Raw genomic sequence first — 23,106 nt, forward strand, 5'->3', positions numbered from 1 at the left:
ACTGTTGTGGCTAACGCTAGCATGTACCAGACCGTGTACAAGCTAATGTGTTGCCTGGTGGGTCTTTCATTATCTAATTTGTCTTGAGGGTATTTGTGTTCATTTTTAGCTTTAACACTTAGTAGTTCTGCTAATTGGGTACTTACATGTGGCTTAGTCCCTAAATTAACAAAACACCACAGTGTTTATTGGAATTATCATAGAAGCATATCTGTGTTCAGTTTACAGGGAGTTTAATTAGTGGTTTTAATTATAAGTACTTGCTACTGAATTAATAATTCAATTGGGTCGAATGTGGCAAAAAATTAATCAAATGAATGTATTCTAAATCTTTGTTATTTATTTAAACATCTTCTACAATTGGAAGATCAATTCCACTTTTTATTTTTTGACACGTTCCTTCACCTCAGTAATTCCACTGTGACGATCAGCGATGATCTGGGCCCGTTGCCAGGGCCTCTGGATATGCAGACGCGGCTCCATACTTGCAGATGTTGAAATAAATGAAAGGCAACAATTCTGTGTTTAAGTCTCCCAAATGCTATAAACCCTTCGCTCTGTTCCTGCTCTCAGCCCTGGCACTGGAGCGAGCCATGTTCTCCTGCGTGCTCCGGCCTCTGAGGTCCCAGCTTGACAAAGCGCTGGTCGAGCTGCACAGTCAGGACGGCAGCAGCCAGCGCCTCACCCAGAACCTGCTCCACCTGAAGGGGGACGCCGCCATGGAGCGCCTGGGCGTGCGGACGGGGGTTCCCGACAGCCGCGAGGTGGAGAGGGTGAAGCAGAAGCTGATCCTGATGCAGAGGACGCACTCGCCCATCGACAAGGTGCTGCTGCTGCTGCAAGTGTGCAAGTGCGTCCAGAAGGCCATGGGCTCCTTATATGGTGAGACCCAATGTGTTGTTATCAGAGTTTAATATTGGATTTTAGGCCTTTATGAGTCCTTATTTGACAACTACACTGATTCCAGCATCTTGACTTCACAGAGGGAGTTGGCAAAACAAAAAGCAGAAATTTTGAAATGTTTCTGCTGCAAGTTTTTGTGTGTGTGTGTGTGTGTTTTTTTACACAAACTGTAATTGCCGCCTGAAAGCTTCTCTGTGAAAGGACTGAAGGTCAACATTCTCTGTAAAGGCCAGTGACTTGTCAAATTCAAAAGCGCCACACTTCAGAGATGCTGTAAGTGTGTGAGCCGCGGCACGACCTGCCTGCTTTTCATCACGACCTGTTGCTGCCGCCGCTGCTGGCAGGAAACTAATACACTGTCATATCAGTATAAATTAATATTAGTTTTCATTTTTACAATTAGGGAGGTACGTACTCCAGGGAGAATTTAAGCTCTCGGCGGTAGGATCTGACTCCGTACGTTGTAACAACATACAAGTATTTCAGTTCATAGCTGACCCTTCTTCTGTCCTGCTCTCATTTTCTTTTTCAGGACAGGAAGTGAGCTGGGACGACTTCCTGCCGTCGCTGTCTTACGTCATCGTGGAGTGTAACAGGCCTCACATCCTGATCGAGGTGGAGTACATGATGGAGCTGCTGGAGCCGTCCTGGCTCGGAGGAGAGGGTACGACCTCGATGTTAGCCGTTCGGGAGCTGTGCTGTGCTTGGTTTGGTAAACCAATAACAGACTGAAAGGATTATCATATCAGTCCAGCACTGATTTATTCTGTGCTAGCGCCAGCATTCATTCACTAGATCTCACAAACCAGCAGGCAATTAAATAATTCATTAAGTATTTCCTTAGAAGTTGCTATACAGCCAGCTGCTTTTCAGTCGTTTGGTTTTTAGAGAGGATTGAGCAATGCCCATCACAATTTCGTAAAACCCAAGTTTACAAATAAAATAAGTACTTTTGTTTTATCAGACAAACTAAAAAAACATCTTTTTTTCATACAATACTAAGAAAACCTGCAAATATTCACATTTGAGAAGTGAAGTTTTAGCATTTATTTACTCTAAATGGACTTTGTTTTATATCTCATTTTCTGTCCATCAACAAGTTAATTAACAAATTATTTCAGCTCTACTTGCAGCGCGGCCTATAATGGGGGTAAAAAGCTCTCTAGGGTGCTTGGAGGCCAGCAATGATTATGTTCATCCCAGTGTGAGTGTCAGGAGACAATTTTTAAACACTCACATTTCAAAATGGAAATAAACATTTTATTTATTGTAAAAAAAGAAAAAAAAAAGTAGTTTGTTTCTTAATGTAAACATTATGGAGGCCCATTTCTGCCATTGATAAAAAACAAACAAAAAGCACATTTTCTTGATAAGAATAAATACATTTTTTTCCTTTTTTTTTTTTTTTTTTAAATCCCCTGGTAAATAATAGTAATGAGATAAAAACTTGATATTATAAGAAAAAGTCATAAATGTTAGTATAATTATGAGGTGAAGTGTTGAGTTAATGACAAGCCACAGTGGCAGTACTTGTTTCATCAAGCTTAAATTACATCTTCATCTCATTTTTTTAACAGTAGAAATTGGCCTCCATAAAATCCCTGCTCTAAAATAACTCCTGGTTTATATTAGAATTAATTTCTTGCTATGCTGGTAACGAAAGTGGAAGAAAAGGAGGCCAGAAAGCTGCTCCCAGCCAGGCGAAACAGCCAAACAATATCCAGGAGGATAACGTTAGCTTTAGTTACCAGCCAAGAGGTCTGTAGCGTAGGTGACCGCCACCTGAGAGGAAGTGGATGATGTCTGTATCTTTCCCACTCTGAAGAAGCTACACTTCTGTTTGTGTGCTGCAGGTGGCTACTACCTGACCAGTGTGTACGCCAGCCTGTGTCTGATCCAGAGCCTGGACAAGGAGAAGTCCATGTCGGGCTGCCTGATGCCGGAGGCCCAGGAAGCGTTGAAGGAGTGGAGCTGCAGGCGGAGCCGAGAGGCCCAGAGACAGAAGGAGAGCATGCAGAGCCAGGTAGGCAGGCCGCGTGTTGTGATCGTAGTAGTACAACAACAGAGACGCTGGTAGTGTTACAGTGTGTGTGGGTTTGTACAGTGATCCACTCTGTAGCTGTCACACACGGCAGCTCAGTGTGAAAGCGGTGATTGACGTGCAGACAATAGGAACTCCTACTTATTACGCAGTGAAACAGTTGTACGAGGATATTCTCTAGCGCGCCGCGTGAACTTCATGATTCAATTTAAGGGATGGAACTTTTTTATGTTGCTGTAAGGGAAAAAATAGTCTCTTGCTAAGCGACGCTGGAAAGGAAGAGTGATACAAAGCCGCTTAAAAAAATAGACTTAAATGCTGAAAAACAGTAAAAAAAATCAGTTTTCTCACACTTTCCACTTCGCAGCTCTGTCTGAAACGCTCTGTTTTAGCTCCTGTCTCTTTAAGGCCCCCCCTACTGAACACTTAGCCTCCTCTGATTGGTCAGCTCACTCACGCCTGAGCCAGTGCCACTGACAACAACAGAGCAGCTGTGCTAAATCAATTCTTACCTGCCAAACTAGGTGATGGACACACAATTTTGCAAATATGTGACATAGTGATGTAGTGTGATGTCACAAAGTCACAGAAGTAAATGAAAAGGAATCTATTCTGGAACTCGTTTTAGCTAGTTGGGAACAGCGGTGGTATGTAACAAAACACATTTACGAATACTGGACTTGAGTAGGCCTCTTTTTCATCCATGTATTTCCAAATTTGGTCATTTTGAATGTAAATGTATCTAAAACTTGATGAAGTCTTCCTTTATTGGTTAAAAAAACACCCTTCTTCTGAAAGGGTAACTCCACCATTTTTTCACATTAAAGTATATTTAAAGGTCTTGGGGAGTACAACTGCATATGTGGAAAAAAAGTAGTGTAAATCCTTTTGTGGCTCCAGCAAAAGCTGCATGTAATCTGATAAACTGCCTCCAGGGATGTCGCTCAATAGTTAAGGTGCATTGTGGGTAATGTAGATGGCAGGTTTTAAAAGACAGTCCACTGGTAACACTGTACTCATCATGTAGAAAACTGGGCATATCGACTTTTTTATTGGGCGCATTCTTCTTCCTTTTTTCGAAACCTGGTGCCTACATTACCCACAATGCAACACAGCTAATGAGTTACATCACTGGAAGCCACAGAGGGCCTTATGGTACTTACTTGACATAATGCAGTAGTACGACCCCAAGACCTGGTTACATACTCTGTAGAATTACTGGAGTTATCCAATAAGCCTAATAAACTATTTTTTAGTTTAGTTTTTTAGATTTTAGTGAACAATTATTTCAAACAATAATATGCTTTATAAGCCATTTATTCAGAAGTTGTTTATCACAACATTGCAACTGTTCAGTAAATGGTTTAATTGTTTGTTTACAGTGAAATAAATAATAACTAAAGTTGAATTAACTATAAATCCACAAGTTCATAATGAAAGTATTACCTTGACATGTGACGATCTGTCACTTTTTGCAGATTACAGAAGCTTGCTTTTAATTAAGAAGGGTTTTAATTGCTTCTATTTAACTAGCTAGATGTGTACAAACGTGATGATGCAGATTTTAAAACTCTTTCAGTGTGCTTCCTTCTTGAAAGAACTTTGTCTAAAATCTGACAGCCCATCTGAAACATTCAGTTTTGACATCCCAGGCCTAAACTCGACGCAAACAGACACGAGGAGTCATTGACAAACTATTTCCACGTTCAAACACGTGAAGCTGTTTCATGTCAGAACGCAATCAGATGCGATAATCCGTCGAAAGAGGTCGGGTTTTTATATTAATTACGCTGATGGCGCGGCACGGCGAGCAGCGTCAAATAATCTGTGACGTGCAGGTGAGGTAGAGCGTAGCTTGACGACCCATACTTGACTCATCTCAGGTTTCACTGCTGCTGGTTTGGAGGCTGAAGGCAGAATCCAGATTTTGTAGAGGTCGCGCGAAAGGTGAAGGTCTCCATCGAACAGGCGGGGGAAGCGGGACATCACACCTGGATTTCCCCTCGCTCGCGTGCAGACACGTTTTCAAATTCATTTGGGGGGATTAGTTTTTAGACCTTTTTAGAGGTAATCCCTTGATCTGGGGCCGCCGGCTTACGACGGGGCATTCACTAATGCAACGCGCCGACTTTTTTACCTACGCTCTCTTGTTATCACTCTCCCGGCCCCAGATTGGTATGGACAGGTCCACCAGATGCCACGGAGGAGAAGGAGGGGAAAAAAAAAAAAAAGGCATTGTCATCCACAACGTTTCTGTCTCGTCACGTGGTGCCTCTCCTGGCTTCAAATAGCCGATCTAACTCACCCGGCAGCCAGATTTTCCACTGACACAGGCGGGGATCAGTGAGCCAAGTGCTATGAAGAAGTGGGCGGTCAGATAACATGAAATTTATTGAGCTGCATCTACCCATCGAAGCAGGCAAACACAATATGCACACGGACAGCGAGGAGCTCAGTGACTCTGTAAGTTTTGCTGATGGCAGACCTGTTGATTGGAAATGCTGCTGTGTGGTTTCTTTTTTGTTTTTTGTTTTTTCCATTAGAGCAAATTTGGCCACTTGTTTGATGAGTGTGTGTCTGTGTGTGTGTGTGTGTGTGTGTGTGGCACAGAAGGGGACTCTGGTTCTCCTCAAGATTTGGGATGTTTGGTTAAAAGGATTATGTTCAGTATGTTTTTTTTTTTTTTCTCACTGTGTGTGTGTGTTTTAAAAGAGAGCTGTGAGGGCGTCTGTAGGTGGCTGGATCTGACATTATATAATAGCTGAGGTACAGCACAATTGCCGGTAAGTGTTTGAAGAGTGGCAATTGTTTGCGGCCGAGTCGCTTAGTTTGTGTGGTTTGATCGCCTTTTTTTTTTTAGTTCTGTTGGAAAATGTCAGAGAAAGTTTGTGTTTTGGGTTGAAGTGTGGAGGGAGAGAACTTCAGCAGGGCACCACAGGTAGAGACAGCTTCGGGGACCCTCTTCTGATCGGTCTGGACGTGGAACATTCTCTGGTGGATTAAACGCTGCGGGAGTTTTGTCAATGAAGCTGTAACGTGCAGCCGAACAGAAAAGAGCAATTTTCACGGAGACGGCTTGCGTATAAAGCTCTTGGACCCCGCTGGTTGTGTGTGTGTGTGGGAAGCAGAGGCTTTTGTTTTCAGGGGAGAATTTCTTTTTCATGCTCATCACTTTGGCTCGTTTGTTGTAGTGGATTATCTGTCAGACCTTGTGTGTTTGCTCAGCGCTCACTCCTCCTCTGGCTCCATCACTCTCTCTGTCCTCCCCCTCTTTTGCCCTCACTCCATAAGCCTCTTGACCTCTGTTTTGCATGAATACAGTATATGTTCACTCTTTTTTTTTTCCCTCTCCATCTCTTCTCCCCCTCCCTCCCTCCCTCCCTCCAGAGGTGCGTTCGGATACTGTTCCAGGACGGGGAGCGGAGCGCTGTGCGGACGTTGCAGTGGAGAGCCGGGGAGACCAGCGAGGCCCTGGCGCAGCTGTGCGCCTCCACCTTCGGAGTGTCCGACCCGCAGCAATACACCTTGTACTGGCGCAGCGGCGGCGAGATGAGGGCCCTGCCGCCCCAGGCCCAGCCCCAGGACCTGGCCAGCCACAGTGAGGGAGGCCCCTCGCTCTCCTACCTGAGGACCGACCACGACTTCAGCAAGATGCGGCGGCTCACCAGAGGTGGCGCCGTGGACCTGAGCGAGTCGGTGTGTGAGGAGTGAGTGGGAGGCATGGAGGAAAAGGAGGGAGGAGGGAGGAGGAAGAGGAGGAGGAGGAGGGAGGAGGAGGAGATGGATGGTTGCTCTCGCTTTCTCTTTCTCTCTCTTGTTCTGTCTCTTTCTCTCCGGCGGTGTGTTGTGTCTCGTCGTGGGTCAGGACTTGTTGTGACAAACTTCAGCCCTTCTCCAGACTAGGAGCAGACCTTAAGCGGTAAACTCTTCCCTGAACGGACCAACATGCAGAGCAGAGCAGGACCAACATAGGGACTGCTGCCAAAAAGTTGTACTATGTACCACTCAGTGTGGCTGCTGGTGTAAAGGGGTGTACTTATTTTGTGACATGGAAAAATGTGTAATTAATGGATTTGGTTGTTATTTGAAACCTGAGCCCAGAGTTATGCCATGAGGGGATTACATCACTCAAACGTGAGGAGGCTCAAATCCAAAGACAAATTCTGTGAGACTACTGTTGCCTGGAAACAAAATCACTTCCTGTACGCACACAAGAAGGCAAATTGTCCGCCGTGCTGATGTAACCCTTTCACAGTATAGTTCTGGGCTCAATCTAAAAAAGACACTTGGATGTTTTATTGCTTCACTTTTATGTGTAAAAGTCTGCAGATCTTCGGACGGAGCCGTTGTTTTTGAAGGGTCTGGGGAACCTTTTCTGTGGCCCCGCCCCCCCTTTGGAATACAGTTTGAAAAAAAAAACAAAACAAAAAAAAGGTGAGATGTGTTATAGCCAAGACCAAACCTCAATACCAAAGTGACAAAAAAAGAACAGATAACGAGAGGCCATTTTGTGTTTACTTTGAAAGAGAATCAGGTTTACAAGCTCGAGAGAGGCTTTCAATTTATTTTTAGAATCACCCACAGAGACAATTTTATTTTTTGCTTTTGTGCGGAAAAAAAAAGCACAGACTCTCCTCCCTGCTCGCGTATTCTATTAAGTGTTTTTTGGCAGGTGGAGTAATGAGCGAGTAGGAGGGAAGTGATAGAAAAGCATCAGCTCTCTGTTTTTAAAACCGCGTGAGAAAAGAAAAAAAAAGAGAAAGAAAGACAAAAACAACATCACATCGACGCACCAAGACGACCTGCAACAGATTTACTGAATGACTTGCGAATGTATTAAAAATCTTTTTCTTTTTTCTTTTTTTTCTTTTTTTTTGCCGTGTCAGACTTTAATCCCATCACAACCCCTCACCGCTTTTCAGTTCAGCTGCTTCTCTTGGCCGCACTGTACTGACAACACTGCGTTTTACGACCTGGACCGAGGGGACAGTCGCAAACCAACAAACCAGGACCTCGCGGTGACTGGTCGAATGTAAATGTACAAAGGTCACCAGCTTTCGGGTGACTCCTGCTGCAAGTCATCACCACCAACTGACTGTTCAAACTCAGTGTCATTACCAGTTATCATGTTGTGTATTTAAAAGAAAAAAAAAACAAACTATCTTTTAATTGTTCAATTTGTTGGGTAGATATCAAACCTAAGTATGGATTTTTCCGACGCATCCGGAGGTTTTTAAAATCGGGCCGAGGAGGTTCACTTTCGAGGGACGAGGGATGTGCTCTGAACATAATTGCATGCTTATTTTTTTTTTTTTTCATTTTAACGTGAAGGTTCTGCGAATGTGCTGTGTGTGCGTGCGTGTGCGTGAAGCATGTGTTCATTGTGAGAGCTCACTAATTTTATTTTATTTTTTTCAGTGTAAAAACACATTACTGTATCCTGTCAGGTAATTCAGTATCGCAATAAAAAAGATTGCAATATCTGTCCACAGTGTTGTTGGTGCGGCCAGTGTTGTTGTGGATGTTGTGACTGGACGCCTTGAACAGAGTCAACCACCAGAGGGCAGCAAATAACAACACCGTTCTACTCCTGCCTTTAAACTGCCCACAAATGTGTTCATTAGTGGAGGGTTGTGGTCCCAATATTGACGTCTTGGCAGGTTTTATATTCATGGTATTTCTGATATTAAAGGAACGGCTCACCCAAAATGAAAATGCAGTCGTTATCTGGTCACCGCTGTGCCGATGGACAGTCAGGTGAAGTTTCGTCATCCACAAAACATTTCTGGAGCTTCACAGCCAAATTGTGTTGCAGTGTTCTCCTGAACAACTGTAGTAGATGGGGACTTGTTTTAAAATGTAAAAAAAAAAAACAACTGAAAGAAAGCATAGAATACCTTTAGGCTTAATCCAAGTCTCTAAAAAGGCCCAAGATCCCAAACTGATGTGTAAATATATTATTTACACCCTTGATGTTGATGCAACAACCTAAGGGATGCCAAAGTGTGTGCTAATGCTTTAGCTTAGCAGCTACAGTAAAAAAACATCTTTTCAAATCAGCTTGGGATACTGGGCCTTCCAGAGACAATGATAACATTCAAACAGCTGTATGAAGCTTTTTTTTTTTTTTTTTTATTTCCAGTTGTTGTTTTTTTTTTTTTTCCAACAAGTCCCCATCTACTTCTACTGCTAAGGACGAATTCTGCAACACTGTTTAGCTGCGAAGCTCCAGAAGTGTTTTGTGGGCTGAGAAACTTCACCTGACTTTGCATCCGCATGAAGATGAGTACACAACAACTACATTTTAAGTTGTGGGTGAACATTTCCTTTAAGAAAGCCCTGCTCACGTTGCCCAAGCCTTAATTAGCATGTCCAGTAAGGTCTATTTAAAGCCTGTGTGAGGGAAATTCGTAGATTTAGAAAACAATTGTTGAAAAAATGTGAAAAGACTGTAAACCATGCACATTTTTAAATAGAGCGCTTTTTCAACCATTTTTTTGTTAATGATTTGGCCTGACATCATGACTGGAGCTGTACTAGCATAAGCCTTCCCTAAATATATGTATATATGAGAAATTTCCTTCAAATAGAAAACTGCTTTGTTTCTTTAAACATTTCACTTTTACATCTGTCAGCATGTTTTGACATGACATTCTCTTTGTTTCTGGTCACCTTTTACTTTACTTTGACAACAATTAATGAATTATATAACCGTTTAGTCAACAAAATGTCAGAAAAAAACAGAAATATACTTTCAGTTTGCATATTATGTCCAAATGAGTCCAACACCCGCAGACATCCCATTAATATTAACAGAAAAAATCAGCAAATCTTCACATTTGAGAAGCTGGAACAAAAAACTGTGTTTTTTTTTTTGTTTTTTTTGATTCATTGTCCTAGCAATACAGAAATGAATGACTCTGATGCCAGGCTACGAGAGGTGAGGAGTTGACATGAACACTGAAACATTTGAGTGACGTTGTTTTTCCTTTTATCTGACTCCACCTCCCAGTTTCTGCAGCACTCCCAGGCCTTTCTCGTCGTACTCGGCCTTGCTCAGCCAGAAGGAGTCCTTGTCTTTCATGATGTTGGCCAGCACCGCTCCGCCGAGGAACACCAAGTGTTTGCGCCTGGGAGGGTCCTCGATGCGGATCTTAAACTTCTACACAAGCGAAGAACAAAGAGAGGAGAGGGCATTGAAACACAGTGTTGCAGATGTACATGCTTCTCTCCCTCTTGACGTCTCTTGTAATAATCATCATAATTATCCAGTTAAAGGTCATATATTATTGAAAAGTAGATTTGCATTTCTTTTTTATTACAAAGCAAGTCCAGGTGTTATATCACCTACCTAACGTATCAAAACGCTCAGCCAGGAATGAATGAATGGAAACAGCCTGTACTCAGAAACTTTCCCTTCAAACAAGCCGTCAGGACTTCTGTAAGTTTCTGATGTTACAACTATACTGTCCCAACCTCGGCACAGCCATGGTTGCAAAAAAAAACTGCGAGATTTGATGAGAGAACATGGTGGGCGTTGTCTGCTCAGGCCTGTGAGAGCTGTCCAATCAGAGCAGACTGGGCTTTACAGGAGGGGGGCCTTAAAGAAACGGGCACTAAAATAAGTATTCAGTTGGAGGGTTTGGGTTTTTGGGTGTGTCTTGTTTGTTTTTTGTTGTTTTTCTCCCATCATGATTTGTTAAATATGAAAAAATGGCAATAATGGACCTTTAACTCTTACAGGCCATACTATACCATTACTAAAATGTGTTTTTAAAATAGAATTAGCTGTCGAGCTAATGATGAAGGTTGTGTGAAGCTCCAGAATGTGAAGTGAGTACTGTAACTGAACCTTGGACTGAGACTGTTTTGTCAAATTAATTACTGTTAGTTATTATTAGCTGTTATATCAAGGCTACGTCACACTTAATAATTTAATGGAAAATGTATGATGTGAACAATATTGTGTTTTTGTGACCTTAACATATTCTGGAAAGGTACTATAGAGTCTAAACAGATTTATAACACCGCATTTAATATCTTAGTGTTGTTTAAAAATGTCGATTCAGACATTTGAAGTCCTTACTGAGAGTTTCTGAGTGTCTCCGTCCAGCACCCTCTCCAGGTAGAGCTGCTTGATCTCTCGTTCTAGTCTGGATGGAAGGCCGGGGTACATGGTGGTCCCTCCTGACAGAACAATGTGCTTATAGAAGTCTGCCCTGCTCAGAAAAAAAAAAAAACAGAAGAAAGATTGGAAATTAGCATTTTGTTTGTCTCACATATTGCTGAATAATAATAATAAAAAAAAACATTGTAGGTTTTATGTTAATTCAGTAGCTGTGAGGTAAAAGTACAGACAGCAGTGAGGAGACTCGGACCTGAGGTCAATGTCTGCAGCCTGGATGGTGTTAAACAGCAGCTCGGCCACTCCCGCTCCCTCCACGTTGATGAGATGAGGCTGGAAGAGAGCTTCAGGGGCCCCAAACCTCTCTCCACCCACCCTCACCTGCCGGCCGTCGGGGAGCTACACCACAGAAAGGAACCAGATAAGAAAAATCTCAACATCATAGTGTTACACAGTCCCTGCTTTGGTATTTCATACCATTACAGTGCTGCCCTCATGCAGTGACATTATGTATTGTAGATGTATCTACACAACAACAACATATTTTATATGAATGTTGCGTCTTTCAAATGCGTGGGTTGAAGCCTTCTACATGGGCTTCACTGACACACAAAGTGGAAGGCACCTGAATCTGATATTTTCTAATTTTACAAATGACAGTAACTGAACAGTTTGATGTTTGGGGATACATGCTTATCTGTTTTCTTGTTGACAGTGCAACAAGAAGACGGTTCCCACTGCTTTCCTGGCAAAGACCCACCGTCCACTGCCTCGTTATCACAGCTAACCCTGGTATTTGTGTCCTAACCCTGACCAGTCTCACTCCTCATGCCTTAAGCTAACCAATCCAACAATTGAAGGCAACCAATCAGAGGCAGACGAGAGATCCATAATAACACCACTGACAACCCTGTAATGTTTGTACACTAATTAAAAATTAGTCTGGAGCTAGCAGTTATGTTAGATTAACTTAAACCATTTAACTTCATGTGAATCCACACATTGTTATTTTACACTAACTTGAGCGCTTCTGGATATTTCACCTTAAGCGCCAGGCTAGCTATTTGTGTGTTTGAAAAAGAAAACTGCTATTAGTAATGCACTGCTTTCCTTCCACCCAATCCAGATCAAGACCTTAAATACAGGAAGCAGTGGTGCTGGTACCACTTTTGCCCACAGGGGCCGCCAGAATCAACAAAAATAAGAGTTCCTTGAAGCTGCTTTAAGTACATTAAACGACTTAAATTGTTCTGTAACATACTGTGAATGTCTCCACCAGGTAGGTGGTCTCTGTGGCCAGGCGCTGCTCCTGCTCGATGTTGTATCCCACGTAGCAGAGCTTCTCCTTCAACATACGCACAGTCTCAAAGTCGGCCGTGTGGTTGAAGGCGTAACCGCGGAGAAGCAGGAGCTGATGGTAGGAAGACAAAAGGTGACATGTTTTTGAGGTCAGCTATTACTCGGACCAGTTGTGTTTTCTCTGCTCATCCTACAGACTCTACTTCCTTTCCCATGATTCACCTTAATGAGGTAGCGTGTGATGTCACGTCCTGCGATATCCAACCTGCGTGTGAGGTGGGGTAAAGAAAAGCCCTCGTACACCGGACAGATGTGGGTGACACCATCCCCCGAGTCGACGACCACACCGGTCAGCAGACCTGTCGGACAAGGACAATTCCCAAACATTTCTAATCAGTGAATCCACTCTTGAGGTCAGTTCATTTGAGGTCAGAGTTTTGACGCCTTACCCTGAGCATACAGTGTGAGCACAGCCTGAATGGCCACATAAATGCCATGGAACTGGTACTTCTCAAACATGACCTCCGCAATCTTCTCCCGGTTCTTGGTGGGGTTCATGGGCGGCTCAGTCAGCAAGATCTTAGAGAAGGAAATACAAACCGATTGAATGCCGAAGAGAGAATAAAGCTAGAATACAGAACAAAGTGATAAATCATTAATTGCAAACAGTTCCACTTGTCTGTTGGTTGATTTATCAGCAGGCTTACACAAACAGATTTCAGATGTCCAAAAAACTTGGATTTGGGATGGGTGTTGTCCCAAAATCGACCCAATTTACTTCTGGTATGGATTTGAATAAAGCAGCAAATTCAGAAATTCTTCCTGTTCTTTAACATGTGAGACATTTCCCAGGGATTAATGCATAGACCCGAGTCATGATTTAATACTTGTTGGTTGTTACAATCATAAGAATGTTTTCAAGGAAAAGGGATTTTGTACCATCTTTAAAAAAGAAATGATTTGTCTAGGTAATGTTATCAATATGACCTTTAACAACAAATACAGTGTGACAGCTGCCCGGCCTCGCTCTACCTTGCATTCTTTTGGGTTAATGTTCAGGCGATCGGGACCGAAGGTGTGGTCCCACAGGTGCAGCATGTCCTCCCAACAGCGCACCATGCCGTTCTCCATGGGGTAGGCCACCTCCAGCATGGAGCGACACTCGCTGGCCTCCTCACCCACCATCAGGTCCTGATGGGCGACAACAGAAGGAGATCAGCCCGAGCAGAGGCCGACTTTAAAGGGATAAGAGCCGACCTTCCTGTCAGGTGTCTGCCTCTTTTATACTTTTGGGCGATACTACATGATGAAAGAATAGCCAGACTAAGAAATCTCGCTAAGCATTTGACGACAATTGCTGATACATGGCGGCTTTCTGAATGACTTGTCTTGTCTCTGCTTGTGATTATAAAATGCCCTTTACGTTTTTACTCTCCATGGCAGTGCCCTTCGCCCTCCTGCTCCAAATATGTGTGTGCAGCTCAGTGAGGGTTACACATTTCATGGTCTGAATGATTTGCGTGATATGACCTCAGGTTACATAAGTACACAAACATCTAAGGAAGCTAACTGGTGCAGGACACTAAGACACCTTGATTCGCGTGAGCTAAGAGGTAAGAAGAGCCAGGGGAGAAGAGGTAGGTCAGGTGTTTAATGAGCTGAAGTGGACTTACAGTGTGAGTCTAGACTCACCGGTCATTCCCATCTGTGTTGAACAGAGTACGACAACATACAGACAGTGGTAGAACTTCCCTGCCAGTGTTTTATTATTATGTTTAATGTTTTTGGATTATTGTTACTGCTGCATTGACATGTATGTTTACTGCTGTAGGTGTTTATGGCTGACTTCATTCTCATTCTGCAGCAGATTGGATGGGAAAAACATGCAGAGCAGACATGTAAGAAGACAAAGATTATAACATTTTCAAGTTATACACAGTTGAATTGTCCATGATTATACCCCCAAATGCTGCCAGGCTGATTCCATCCGCCTGGTAACCTCACCTTTATCTCTATGTTGCCCACTTTGGTGGTCGATCGTATGATCGGTCGACCCACCATGGCGGGGAAGATGTGGTCGGGGAAGTTGGACCCAGCGAAGCCACACTTGACAAACTGCAGAGGGATGTGAGAGGAGAACATATGATCTGGGCGTGTTTGAATTCAGTGAATTCAGTTCTCGTTTTCGTGTGCCATTTGGAACCAAGAGATTGTTTGCATGGCCCTGAATCAATGCTGCATGCACACTGATTTCACTCCAGTGCTAAGCCCTTTTGTAAGGATAATTTCCGTTCGTAAATCAGTTGCATTGAGTTTAATCTGACACTAATCCGGGAAAACTGCTCGCAGAGTGTATTATCACGATGCATTTGCCAGATTGTCTCTTATTTATCAGAAAAAGCAAATGCAATTTTGTCGCATTTTTAAAAGCATTATTCATTTGGCAACCACTGTGAAATTAAATATATTATTACACTGCTTTTAACTGGCCTGCAGGTCACTATAGACTATCTGCTCCTCCGCCTGTCATGACTACACCTCATACTGTAGTGTCTCAACTTGTCTTTGTGACCATAGACACATTCCTTAGCCTGGAGGGATGCAACACATTACAGTGGTATGCAGATGCAGAGGCAGTGGTAAGATACAGCCAGTTTGTCCCTGCAGGTACACTTCCTACTTCACATTTATCTGAACTGCAATGCCCTTTTATCAATGTTTACATGTCACAACACAGTATTATGTAAGTACCCTTAAATCTCTCTTCCTTATTTTCATCCAATTATTGCTCAGCTCAAAGCATTGCAACCATTTATGGCAGTGTGTGCACTTCAGAGGCAGCGTGACAAGTCCGGACAGATGTGGAATCAGGCTGCAGACTCACACCCTTCAGATGTTATCCACGACCCAGCAAACTTTACTTTCTTAACACATCTGGTGTCTGTTTGCATTAGAAACTCATGCAGATAACACCTTGAATGCAATCTGATATCTACTGGAAAAGAGGAAAGACAGTAACCACTGCTGTTGATATGCTGTCAAGCTGCTTTAGGGTAAAATATAGACACTTTGGACTGTTTGACTTACCCCCGTCCCATTGTCACAGACCACCACTTTCCTCCCCTTGCTGTCCATGCTTCAACAAATACTATAAACAGCTCAAGATTCTCCCTCCTGTCAGGGCAGGGGTCTCACCAACAAATAGCCAATTCACATGAATTTAGTAGCTCTACAACTGACAGGTAAGCAGAAGTCCTCTTCCTCCTCTTTCAAGCGAGGGCGGGATTGCTGAATGTGGGGACGCCCACTTTCTGTGGTAAGGGAGGACTTTTTTCTTTTGTGAAACAGGTAGTGTTCTTTGCAGTGGGGCGTTTACAAGCAATTGATGAAGTTGACACTTCCCAAGATTGTTCATTTTGCAACGCGAAGGAAAAAAAATGGATCCATTTATTGTTTGAAGGTCTCTAATCTGCCAACATTAAGGTAGACATTTCTCTACATACAGTATGTTCAGTGCTTTCTAGGCAGAATACATTTGAAGGTGCAGTGTGCAAGTAAGAAATAGAATGAGATGAAGCAGTTTTTACATTATGATGTATATGTATTATGTTGCAGATGTCTATTGATGGTAACATGCAAAACTGCTAACCCCCACTGATCCCAGTTCAAGGTTCCTACACCTTAGCTCCGCAGCTAACTGAGCTAACTAGATAAAGGTAGCAACAGTTACCAGCATTTAGCAGCATTTTGATTAAATTTGTGACTATTCATATTATTTAATTTCAGTGTTGAAGGTTATCATGGTAACATTAACATACTAACTGCATTATTTCAGATAGCTTAATAATGCTAACAGTCCTTAAAAAGACTCCGCCCCCTTCATTTCTGCCGTTACAGTGCGCTTCCGGCCGCCATCTTTGTTGCGTTTGGGAAACAGACGCATCTTGTAAGCAGAGTTAAAGAACCACCTTCATTGTGCTGCAGGAACGTTACCTTTCACCCAACTTCGGTGAAGGAACAATGTGTGAACCTAAACATGCCCTGAAAACAGTGGTAAGTGTTGTCAAACAGCCCGTGGTTATTTTTGAGAGTTTTGCTTGTATCTTCAGAAAAACATTGTTAGCTAGTGGCTTGAAGTTTATGCTAACATCAGGAGTGCAGTTTCCCTTAAATGTCAAAACGATGGTGACAGAAGATATATGTGGTGTTAGTCAGTTAAAGGCTCCCATAAAACAACTGCACTCCAACAGACAGCTGGTAAATATAAAGGAGCATTTAATTTAAAGGCAGGTAATTATTGGACTGAATGCTAATAAGGCTCTGTGTATATTGGGTGTAACAAATGTGCACTAAGACTTACTGGGGACATTTTGACATGCTAACACAGGTGTAGCCAGCAGCACAATTATCAGTACTAGTAGTTAATTGAATCTGTTTCACCTGAGCTTTTCCTGCTTTGACCAAATCTTAAAGTCTGCAACAAAAGATTATTTTATTTTTCAGTTAGTGAGACTACTTTCAAGATTAATCTGTGAGTCAGTTTGTCTATATCAAGTCAGAAAGTTGTGAAAGTATACATCACAATTTCCGAGAGCCTGAAGGGACATCTTCCAATAGCTTTTTATTTTGTCAAATCAACAGTATGAAATCCAGATCCAAACGTAGTGAAAGAGTAAGTCATTATTCAGTCTTAAGTTCCGTCTGCCGCTCGGTCTCACAGCACAGCTCCTGAGACAATTTGCACAGCAGGGGGGACATCTAATGTGTTGTCACATCACAGTAAAATCCATCTCTGTTTTCACCTACAAGGTATATGAACCTCATCATTAACTGCTCAGTTTGCGGAAATGGCAGGCGCTGTCTGTAATTAGACCATAATACAGTTGTAGCTATGCTTTTCTTCTCTTTTATTTTTTTATTTTTAGACATTTAATAAAAAACACACACTTTTTCATTTAATGAAAAAGTAATTTAAGCATTTTTCCACCACTAATATGCTATAAGTGTTGTTTGACAGTTGCTGCACCTAAATTAGCTAAATACAGTGACTCAGTTTAACTTTGGATAAAAATAGGTTCATTTATTTACATAAAACATTTACAAAATACAGCTTTTCATTGACATGCGGTAATGTGTTATGAGAAATGAGGGTTGTAAGAAAGACCGCAGACAGTAGGCCTTTTGAGTGTATCATTCTGACACGAGGACACTGACGAGGTCTCACCGTTCCCAAATGTAATAGGCACATTGAGTTAAGACCGATCAGTGCTTTTACATTCTTGCTGTTTCTGTTGCAGCTCCTGTGGGATCATGAGAGCAGCTTCAGGAGTGCTTTACAAAAAGCCTGATATACGTTACGAACAGTAACCGACAGAGAAGTGAACAGGTAAAACACAGCTGGTGACAAAATGCTTAGTATTTTAGCAGCATCGTTAGTTACATAAGGAAAAGTTGTATTATTAGATGTGTTGCATTGTAAAAGATTGATGCCCTTAGTTCCTTTTTAAGGCAGTGAAACATATTTAATTGGTCAGTCACTGTGTCTACATGCACATCATAACCTGATTACTCAGAACAGCAAGATTAAGGTCATAATTATGAGCAGCATAGGCAAATGTGACTGTTTGAAAACATTAACATGATAAAATAAATTAAATGATTGAGAAAAAAATATGAGTTATATTTATGCTGATAGTTGATTAAGCTCATAGGCCTTAAGCCAATTATATTGTTGGCATGACACATCTTGCCATAATCTGATAATAACCAAATGATCAATGTGCATGTTAATGTAGATATATTATTAGCCTACTCAAGGCATTCCTCTTAGTGTCATCACACTTTCCATACAAATTAGATAAGAACTATTAGAAAATCTTCTATCCCAAAATAGTCACTGAAAGCAGTATCAAAAATTCACATTAATATCCACATTATCTAAAGACCATTGGCATTCTTCTATAAATCTTTGTATGAGTGTTTAAAACACTGTTCTTCACGTAGACGTACCCGCTCTATGTTTGCCTATCAACAGTGCTGAGTCATGGTCAGCAAACTAATGCATGTAACAGTCAAGGTCATGTGCCATGGTGCTTTTTTAAGTGCATGTTGTTCTTGCATAACATTCCCTCACAATGTCCACTCAGCCACAGCCACATTGAGTGACCAACTCTCGCCGAGGACACCTCCAGTGTGTCCACAGACAGTTCAAGTGTCTCTAACATGCAGTACATCTGAGCCTGATGCTGCTTCCACCTCCGCAGTGAACGGGAGTCCGTCTTTGAAAAAGAGTCCATCGTCTCAAGACTCAAACTCGCTGTCGCTGCTGACTGAGATGTCCGGGGTGGAGGCTCCTGTTCCTCTGCGATCTGTCTCTGTGCTACAGTCGCTGGTCTCCGGGCTGCCCAGATGGCGAGGGGAGCTAGGCAACAAGTGGGGGTGATGGTGGCGCTCCTGATGGGAGCCGTCAGGTGAGCTCTCAGAGGGCAGGAGGGAGGGATCCTGCTGCATTCTGGGTGGAGGGAGAGATATAAGAGTGAGGTTCCAAACTAGTGCATATGGCAGAGATATACTTTAGTCTGAGTCACTAGATCAGCTTTTCACATTTGTCTTTGTCTCAGAAAATGTTTTTACAAACTGCATCTAAAAATTGCACAAACAGCAAATTCTAATTCTAACTGACCATGAGCCAGATTGTCTTTGAATTATCTCAGTTTTACTCATAATCAGCAGGATCATAGGTCATTTTTTAAGTACCGGTTCTTTGCAGATGCAGCGCGGTCTCTCTGGCGGCGGTTCTTGAACCAGTTGCCGACCTGTGTGGGTGTTAGTCCCGTCGCCTGGGCCAAGTGGCGCTTCCTGGACGGGTTGGGGTAGGGGTCCTGAAGGTACCACTCTCTCAACAAACTGCGAGTTCTTTCCTGGAGGACACACAAAAATATATGGAATATTTAGATCTACATTTTCTCAACATACTTGACAACACAAACTGAATTTTACTGGCATGGAATTACAAGTTATGATGAATAAAACTTAATGGAATCATAGCACTCTGAAAAGACACCATATGGTGTTTTGATATCATCCTATTAGACCTCAATAATCTTATCACTCTCATATGATGGTCTGTATAATCGTATTAAACTGGATTTATAAATAGATGATTAAAATCTACATTAGAAGTATACATGACAATGTATATCCACTAAATGGGATCATGTTAAGGGGCTTAATAGGCTGGTGGAGAGACGATCCCTCCTCAGGTTTGGAATTAAAGATTAACAGCATTTATGGACAATACTTTGTACTGCCACATGAGGGAGATCACACACGCACACACACACACACACACACACCTCAGTGAGTCATGCCTCAGCATTTCCCAACATGGACTATTTTATTTACTAAATGAATCTTTGAATCCTGAAACAGTTTTTCCTTTCTGGTTGTAGCTCACTCCTCTTGTGAAATTGAACAAATAAATGGTGTTATCACACGTTTAAATGAGAAGGTAAAACCAATTTGCTTCAAGAAGATCTACTAATAATCTCCAAATCTTAACAATGTTTATGATGGTGCAGATGCTCTGCTCATCAGCACATCGACACAAAATGATCGATCTTCAACATAGAACATAAATGTCTCATTTAGACTCCTGCAGGTCTGTGCTCATAGTAAGGTTGTTCATGCTGGATATGACAGGAGCAGCTGCTGATTTAAGGATTAAACTTCAGTGAACTCTGTGAGGAAATCTGGCCTTAACAGTAAATGTTTCAGCAAAGAAAATAGAAAAGAAGTGACCATTTTAACACAAGAACATTTTAGAAATACAGATAAACAAAAGAGGCGTGACCCTATTTAGGATTATTACAGAATTATTAATGTCAGCTATATATCTATCATAAGAGACAGATGTGAGAGTGACCAAAGGAATCATGGAAATCAACGTGGTGTCTTCACACTTTAAGGTATACACACCAGTTGGGATCAGTTTGTCTGATCCTATTTAACAAAACGTTATGCGATCTCTGATCTCTGCACGGGCCACCACAGTAAAGTAGTAAAGCATACTTCGGGGCAGAAGGCGGAAGGATAACCACAGCGCTTATCATCTTACGAGCTCAAACACCAGGCTGTTTGATACCGCAGCCAGGTTAAATGGCACGAGAGAGCACCTGATGGTGAAGCTTCAAATGTCAAGATGTAATTTCATATCGTCTTAAAGCATGTTATAATCTGATGCAATAATTGGGGGGGCCTTTGAGGTAATTTAAACACGGGAACACGTTGGTCCTGCTGTCACCATCAGCCACGTCGGTTAAATTATAACAGTACAACAGTGTTTACCTTGAAGCAGTGCGTCTTCTGCTCGCCGTCCCAGATGGTGCGGGGCAGGGGGAACTTCTTGCGGATCCGGTACTTCTCCACCGGTCCCAGCGGCCGCCCTCGGAGCCTCTCCGCCTCTCGGTAGTGCGCGTCCAGCCACAGGTCTTGGAGCTTGGCGTGTGACTCGCGAGTAAACCGGTGGCTCTGGAGGATCTGATACAGAGCGTCAAAGTTTCCTCCGTGGAAGGCGACCAGCGCTCGCGCTCGCATCACCGACTCGTGTCGGTTCAGCGCCTCCCCGGCTGAGCCGGGCACGGCGGCGGGCAGGGACCAGAGGAACCTGCCGAGGCGCTCGATGTCCCCGGTCTCCTCCAAGTTCTCGCACACGCGAGCGACCTGGTCCGGCGTGAACATCGGCAGTGGGAACATCTCGGCTGGCTGCGTCTCACTAGCTCACCGAAGAAGTTTGGAGATGTTCAAAGACCGCATGGAATGATGTATCCAACCGTGCGTAAAGCTCCGTGCGCTCGCTGCTTTCTTTTTCAAGCGTATTGACACTCGCAGCATCTATCTGCGGCCTCTCTTATGCAACTCTTTCCCGGTATTTGGGCAAATGTTAAAGCCGGTGCACAGCGGCGGATCCAGGTTGTCGGAGTCAAGCCTAATAAAGAAAGAGGACAAGGAGGCAAACTGTATTTATAGCTAGATACAATTAGCATCACTGTGGTTGTTTTGAGAAGGATTATAGGTCCCAGCCATTAGCCTCTTAGTGGGGGGTAGTGTGTACAGAGGTGACTGGCTGATCAGCTTGTTTGGCTTAGCCTGAGGATAGATTGACTGCCAGGATGACTACAGTGAGCAAACAAGCCAGGATAGGTTATTAAATAGGTCGGATCTGGTGGAGATGGAGCGTCAGGAGGAGACGATGAGGAGGGAAGTTGTGCATTACAAAAAACAGCAGGCAGAACCGAGAACCACATGCAAGCAAAGTGATGAGAAAAAGACTTTTTGCCTTTTATGAATTAATGAAAACTTTACTTGACTTTACTTGAATGGCACAATTAAATCACAATCGTCACAGTGATGAAAACTGGTATCACATGCCCCTCGACATTTGGCTGACAGGGCACATCTCGAAGCTGGAGAGATCTCTGACCAGCTAATACCCGTGTAATTAAAACAGACATGGCTGCACCTATGGGCTATCCCCTGCGACCTCTTGCCAGGCCAAGACGTGGGCCTTAATGAAAACGCCTGTAGACGTCGATGTATGGCGGAGTTACCCCAGGACAAGGAATTAATGATCTGCTGCTTGGTTCAATCCTTCTGATCTCAGCGACTCATTAATCAGTCTTAGGATAATTTTCTTATTAATCAGGTTAAGGATCCTGGAAGCATCTGTCAGCTGTAATGCAAACATGTTACACTTAATTTGCACATCATAGCCTACAGGAAATATATGTGTCTCGCTAAGCATCGGTAGCCCAAAGCCTGAATCAAGAATGCAAAGTTATGGGTATTAAATGTACAATTTCACTCAAAGCCTACAATAAACATCAGACATAGATTAATCCTTGGATCAAATATGAGGCTTTGCATAAAGGTTGCAGTCAGGTGAAGGATCATCTGGTTTAAAATAAGGTGAAGGGGGTTAAAATCCGCCTCACAAATCTGTCTAGAACACAGATATGAGCAAGCCAGACAATGAGCGCTGATCTGAGAGCCTCAGGAGTCTTGGACAGTTAGACTTGTTGGTTACGGGATATCCATTTTCTTTCTAAACCTAAAATTCGAAATTCTCCAACACAAACGACATTAAACATAACATTTCTTTTGATAACAAGTTTGTCATCTTAACATACTCACTTTGACAGAGTGTTATATGCATTAATGCATTGTTAATCTAGTGTAGATACAAGTGATGCACACATGGAATTACAAATCATGTCTCCAAATGAACTGGGGGGGATTTTTTGATTTAATCAGTTTTGTTTAATAATTTGAAATTATTTGTGTATGACCTTAGGAGTCATTGTAAGACTTCTACTTACACATTAGTCTTTTCAGGATAAAGGGTTAAGGTGTCAGATTTTTAAATATTTGCTAATAAAAAAACAGAAATATGTTACATATCAACTTTTTTCCCCCCTGAATGGACATACACGATGGCCAGTCAAATCTTTCTAATTGTTTTCATTCAAGCAATTAAAATATTGCTTAGGTTTCACAACTCAGGTTTGATTTGTTCCTATAACTGAGGCCTTTAGCCTAATCACCAGTTCTGACATTTTGTTGATGGTACACTTTCAGTAAGGACCCATAAAAGTTGCAAATCAGAATATTATAATGTATGTAAAAGTTGCTTTGAAATCTGTATTTATAATCACAGTTTTGAATAAACTTGTTTTGTCAA

General features: G+C 42.5%; 3 protein-coding genes and 1 long non-coding RNA gene across 6 annotated transcripts in view; 2 read left to right on the forward strand and 2 right to left on the reverse strand.

Moving 5' to 3' along the window:
• The window catches only part of si:ch211-168d1.3 (ras and Rab interactor 2), a 41,873-nt gene extending 33,786 nt beyond the window's left edge, over positions 1 to 8,087 (forward strand). The window contains exons 9-12 of the mRNA XM_037112962.1: positions 574 to 882; positions 1,436 to 1,567; positions 2,757 to 2,926; positions 6,332 to 8,087. Of these exons, the coding sequence (XP_036968857.1) occupies positions 574 to 882; positions 1,436 to 1,567; positions 2,757 to 2,926; positions 6,332 to 6,655 (935 nt within the window). The 3' untranslated portion in view covers positions 6,656 to 8,087. The remainder of the gene's footprint in view (positions 1 to 573; positions 883 to 1,435; positions 1,568 to 2,756; positions 2,927 to 6,331) is intronic.
• A 1,496-nt stretch (positions 8,088 to 9,583) lies between these two features.
• Positions 9,584 to 15,637, reverse strand: zgc:101810 (uncharacterized protein LOC493612 homolog). The gene is made up of 9 exons (XM_037112968.1): positions 15,456 to 15,637; positions 14,373 to 14,483; positions 13,401 to 13,559; positions 12,818 to 12,947; positions 12,591 to 12,727; positions 12,331 to 12,480; positions 11,323 to 11,468; positions 11,031 to 11,163; positions 9,584 to 10,106 (listed from the first exon to the last, which is right to left on the reverse strand). The coding sequence occupies exons 1-9, from the start codon at positions 15,501 to 15,503 to the stop codon at positions 9,936 to 9,938; spliced, it is 1,185 nt and encodes a 394-aa protein (XP_036968863.1). The 5' UTR covers positions 15,504 to 15,637; the 3' UTR covers positions 9,584 to 9,935.
• Positions 15,638 to 15,721: 84 nt separating this feature from the next.
• Positions 15,722 to 23,106, forward strand: part of LOC119027612 — a 35,781-nt gene continuing 28,396 nt past the window's right edge. For all 3 annotated transcript variants that reach the window (XR_005077429.1, XR_005077430.1, XR_005077428.1), the window contains exons 1-5: positions 15,722 to 15,851; positions 16,266 to 16,421; positions 17,666 to 17,754; positions 18,632 to 18,838; positions 19,138 to 19,255. This is a non-coding gene — a long non-coding RNA (uncharacterized LOC119027612). The remainder of the gene's footprint in view (positions 15,852 to 16,265; positions 16,422 to 17,665; positions 17,755 to 18,631; positions 18,839 to 19,137; positions 19,256 to 23,106) is intronic.
• Positions 18,512 to 21,557, reverse strand: six7 (SIX homeobox 7). The gene is made up of 4 exons (XM_037112979.1): positions 20,715 to 21,557; positions 19,125 to 19,288; positions 18,618 to 18,879; positions 18,512 to 18,583 (listed from the first exon to the last, which is right to left on the reverse strand). The coding sequence occupies exons 1-3, from the start codon at positions 21,120 to 21,122 to the stop codon at positions 18,669 to 18,671; spliced, it is 783 nt and encodes a 260-aa protein (XP_036968874.1). The 5' UTR covers positions 21,123 to 21,557; the 3' UTR covers positions 18,512 to 18,583; positions 18,618 to 18,668.

Source organism: Acanthopagrus latus, chromosome 10 (genome assembly GCF_904848185.1).
Source record: "Acanthopagrus latus isolate v.2019 chromosome 10, fAcaLat1.1, whole genome shotgun sequence".
In the NCBI taxonomy this organism is placed as follows: Eukaryota; Metazoa; Chordata; class Actinopteri; order Spariformes; family Sparidae; genus Acanthopagrus; species Acanthopagrus latus.

What these genes read in the sequence shown, in the direction of transcription:
- six7 (XM_037112979.1), bottom strand. Translation starts at nt 21,122, where the DNA reads ATGTTCCCACTGCCGATGTTCACGCCGGACCAGGTCGCTCGCGTGTGC. An exon ending in AGAAGACGCACTGCTTCAAG is followed by an intron (nt 19,289 to 20,714) that starts GTAAACACTGTT and finishes TGTGTCCTCCAG; the next exon opens with GAAAGAACTCGCAGTTTGTT. An exon ending in GCTGCATCTGCAAAGAACCG is followed by an intron (nt 18,880 to 19,124) that starts GTACTTAAAAAA and finishes CCCTCCACCCAG; the next exon opens with AATGCAGCAGGATCCCTCCC.
- zgc:101810 (XM_037112968.1), bottom strand. Translation starts at nt 15,503, where the DNA reads ATGGACAGCAAGGGGAGGAAAGTGGTGGTCTGTGACAATGGGACGGGG. An exon ending in TCTGTGACAATGGGACGGGG is followed by an intron (nt 14,484 to 15,455) that starts GTAAGTCAAACA and finishes ATCCCTCTGCAG; the next exon opens with TTTGTCAAGTGTGGCTTCGC. An exon ending in GCTCACACTGTATGCTCAGG is followed by an intron (nt 12,728 to 12,817) that starts GTAAGGCGTCAA and finishes CTTGTCCGACAG; the next exon opens with GTCTGCTGACCGGTGTGGTC.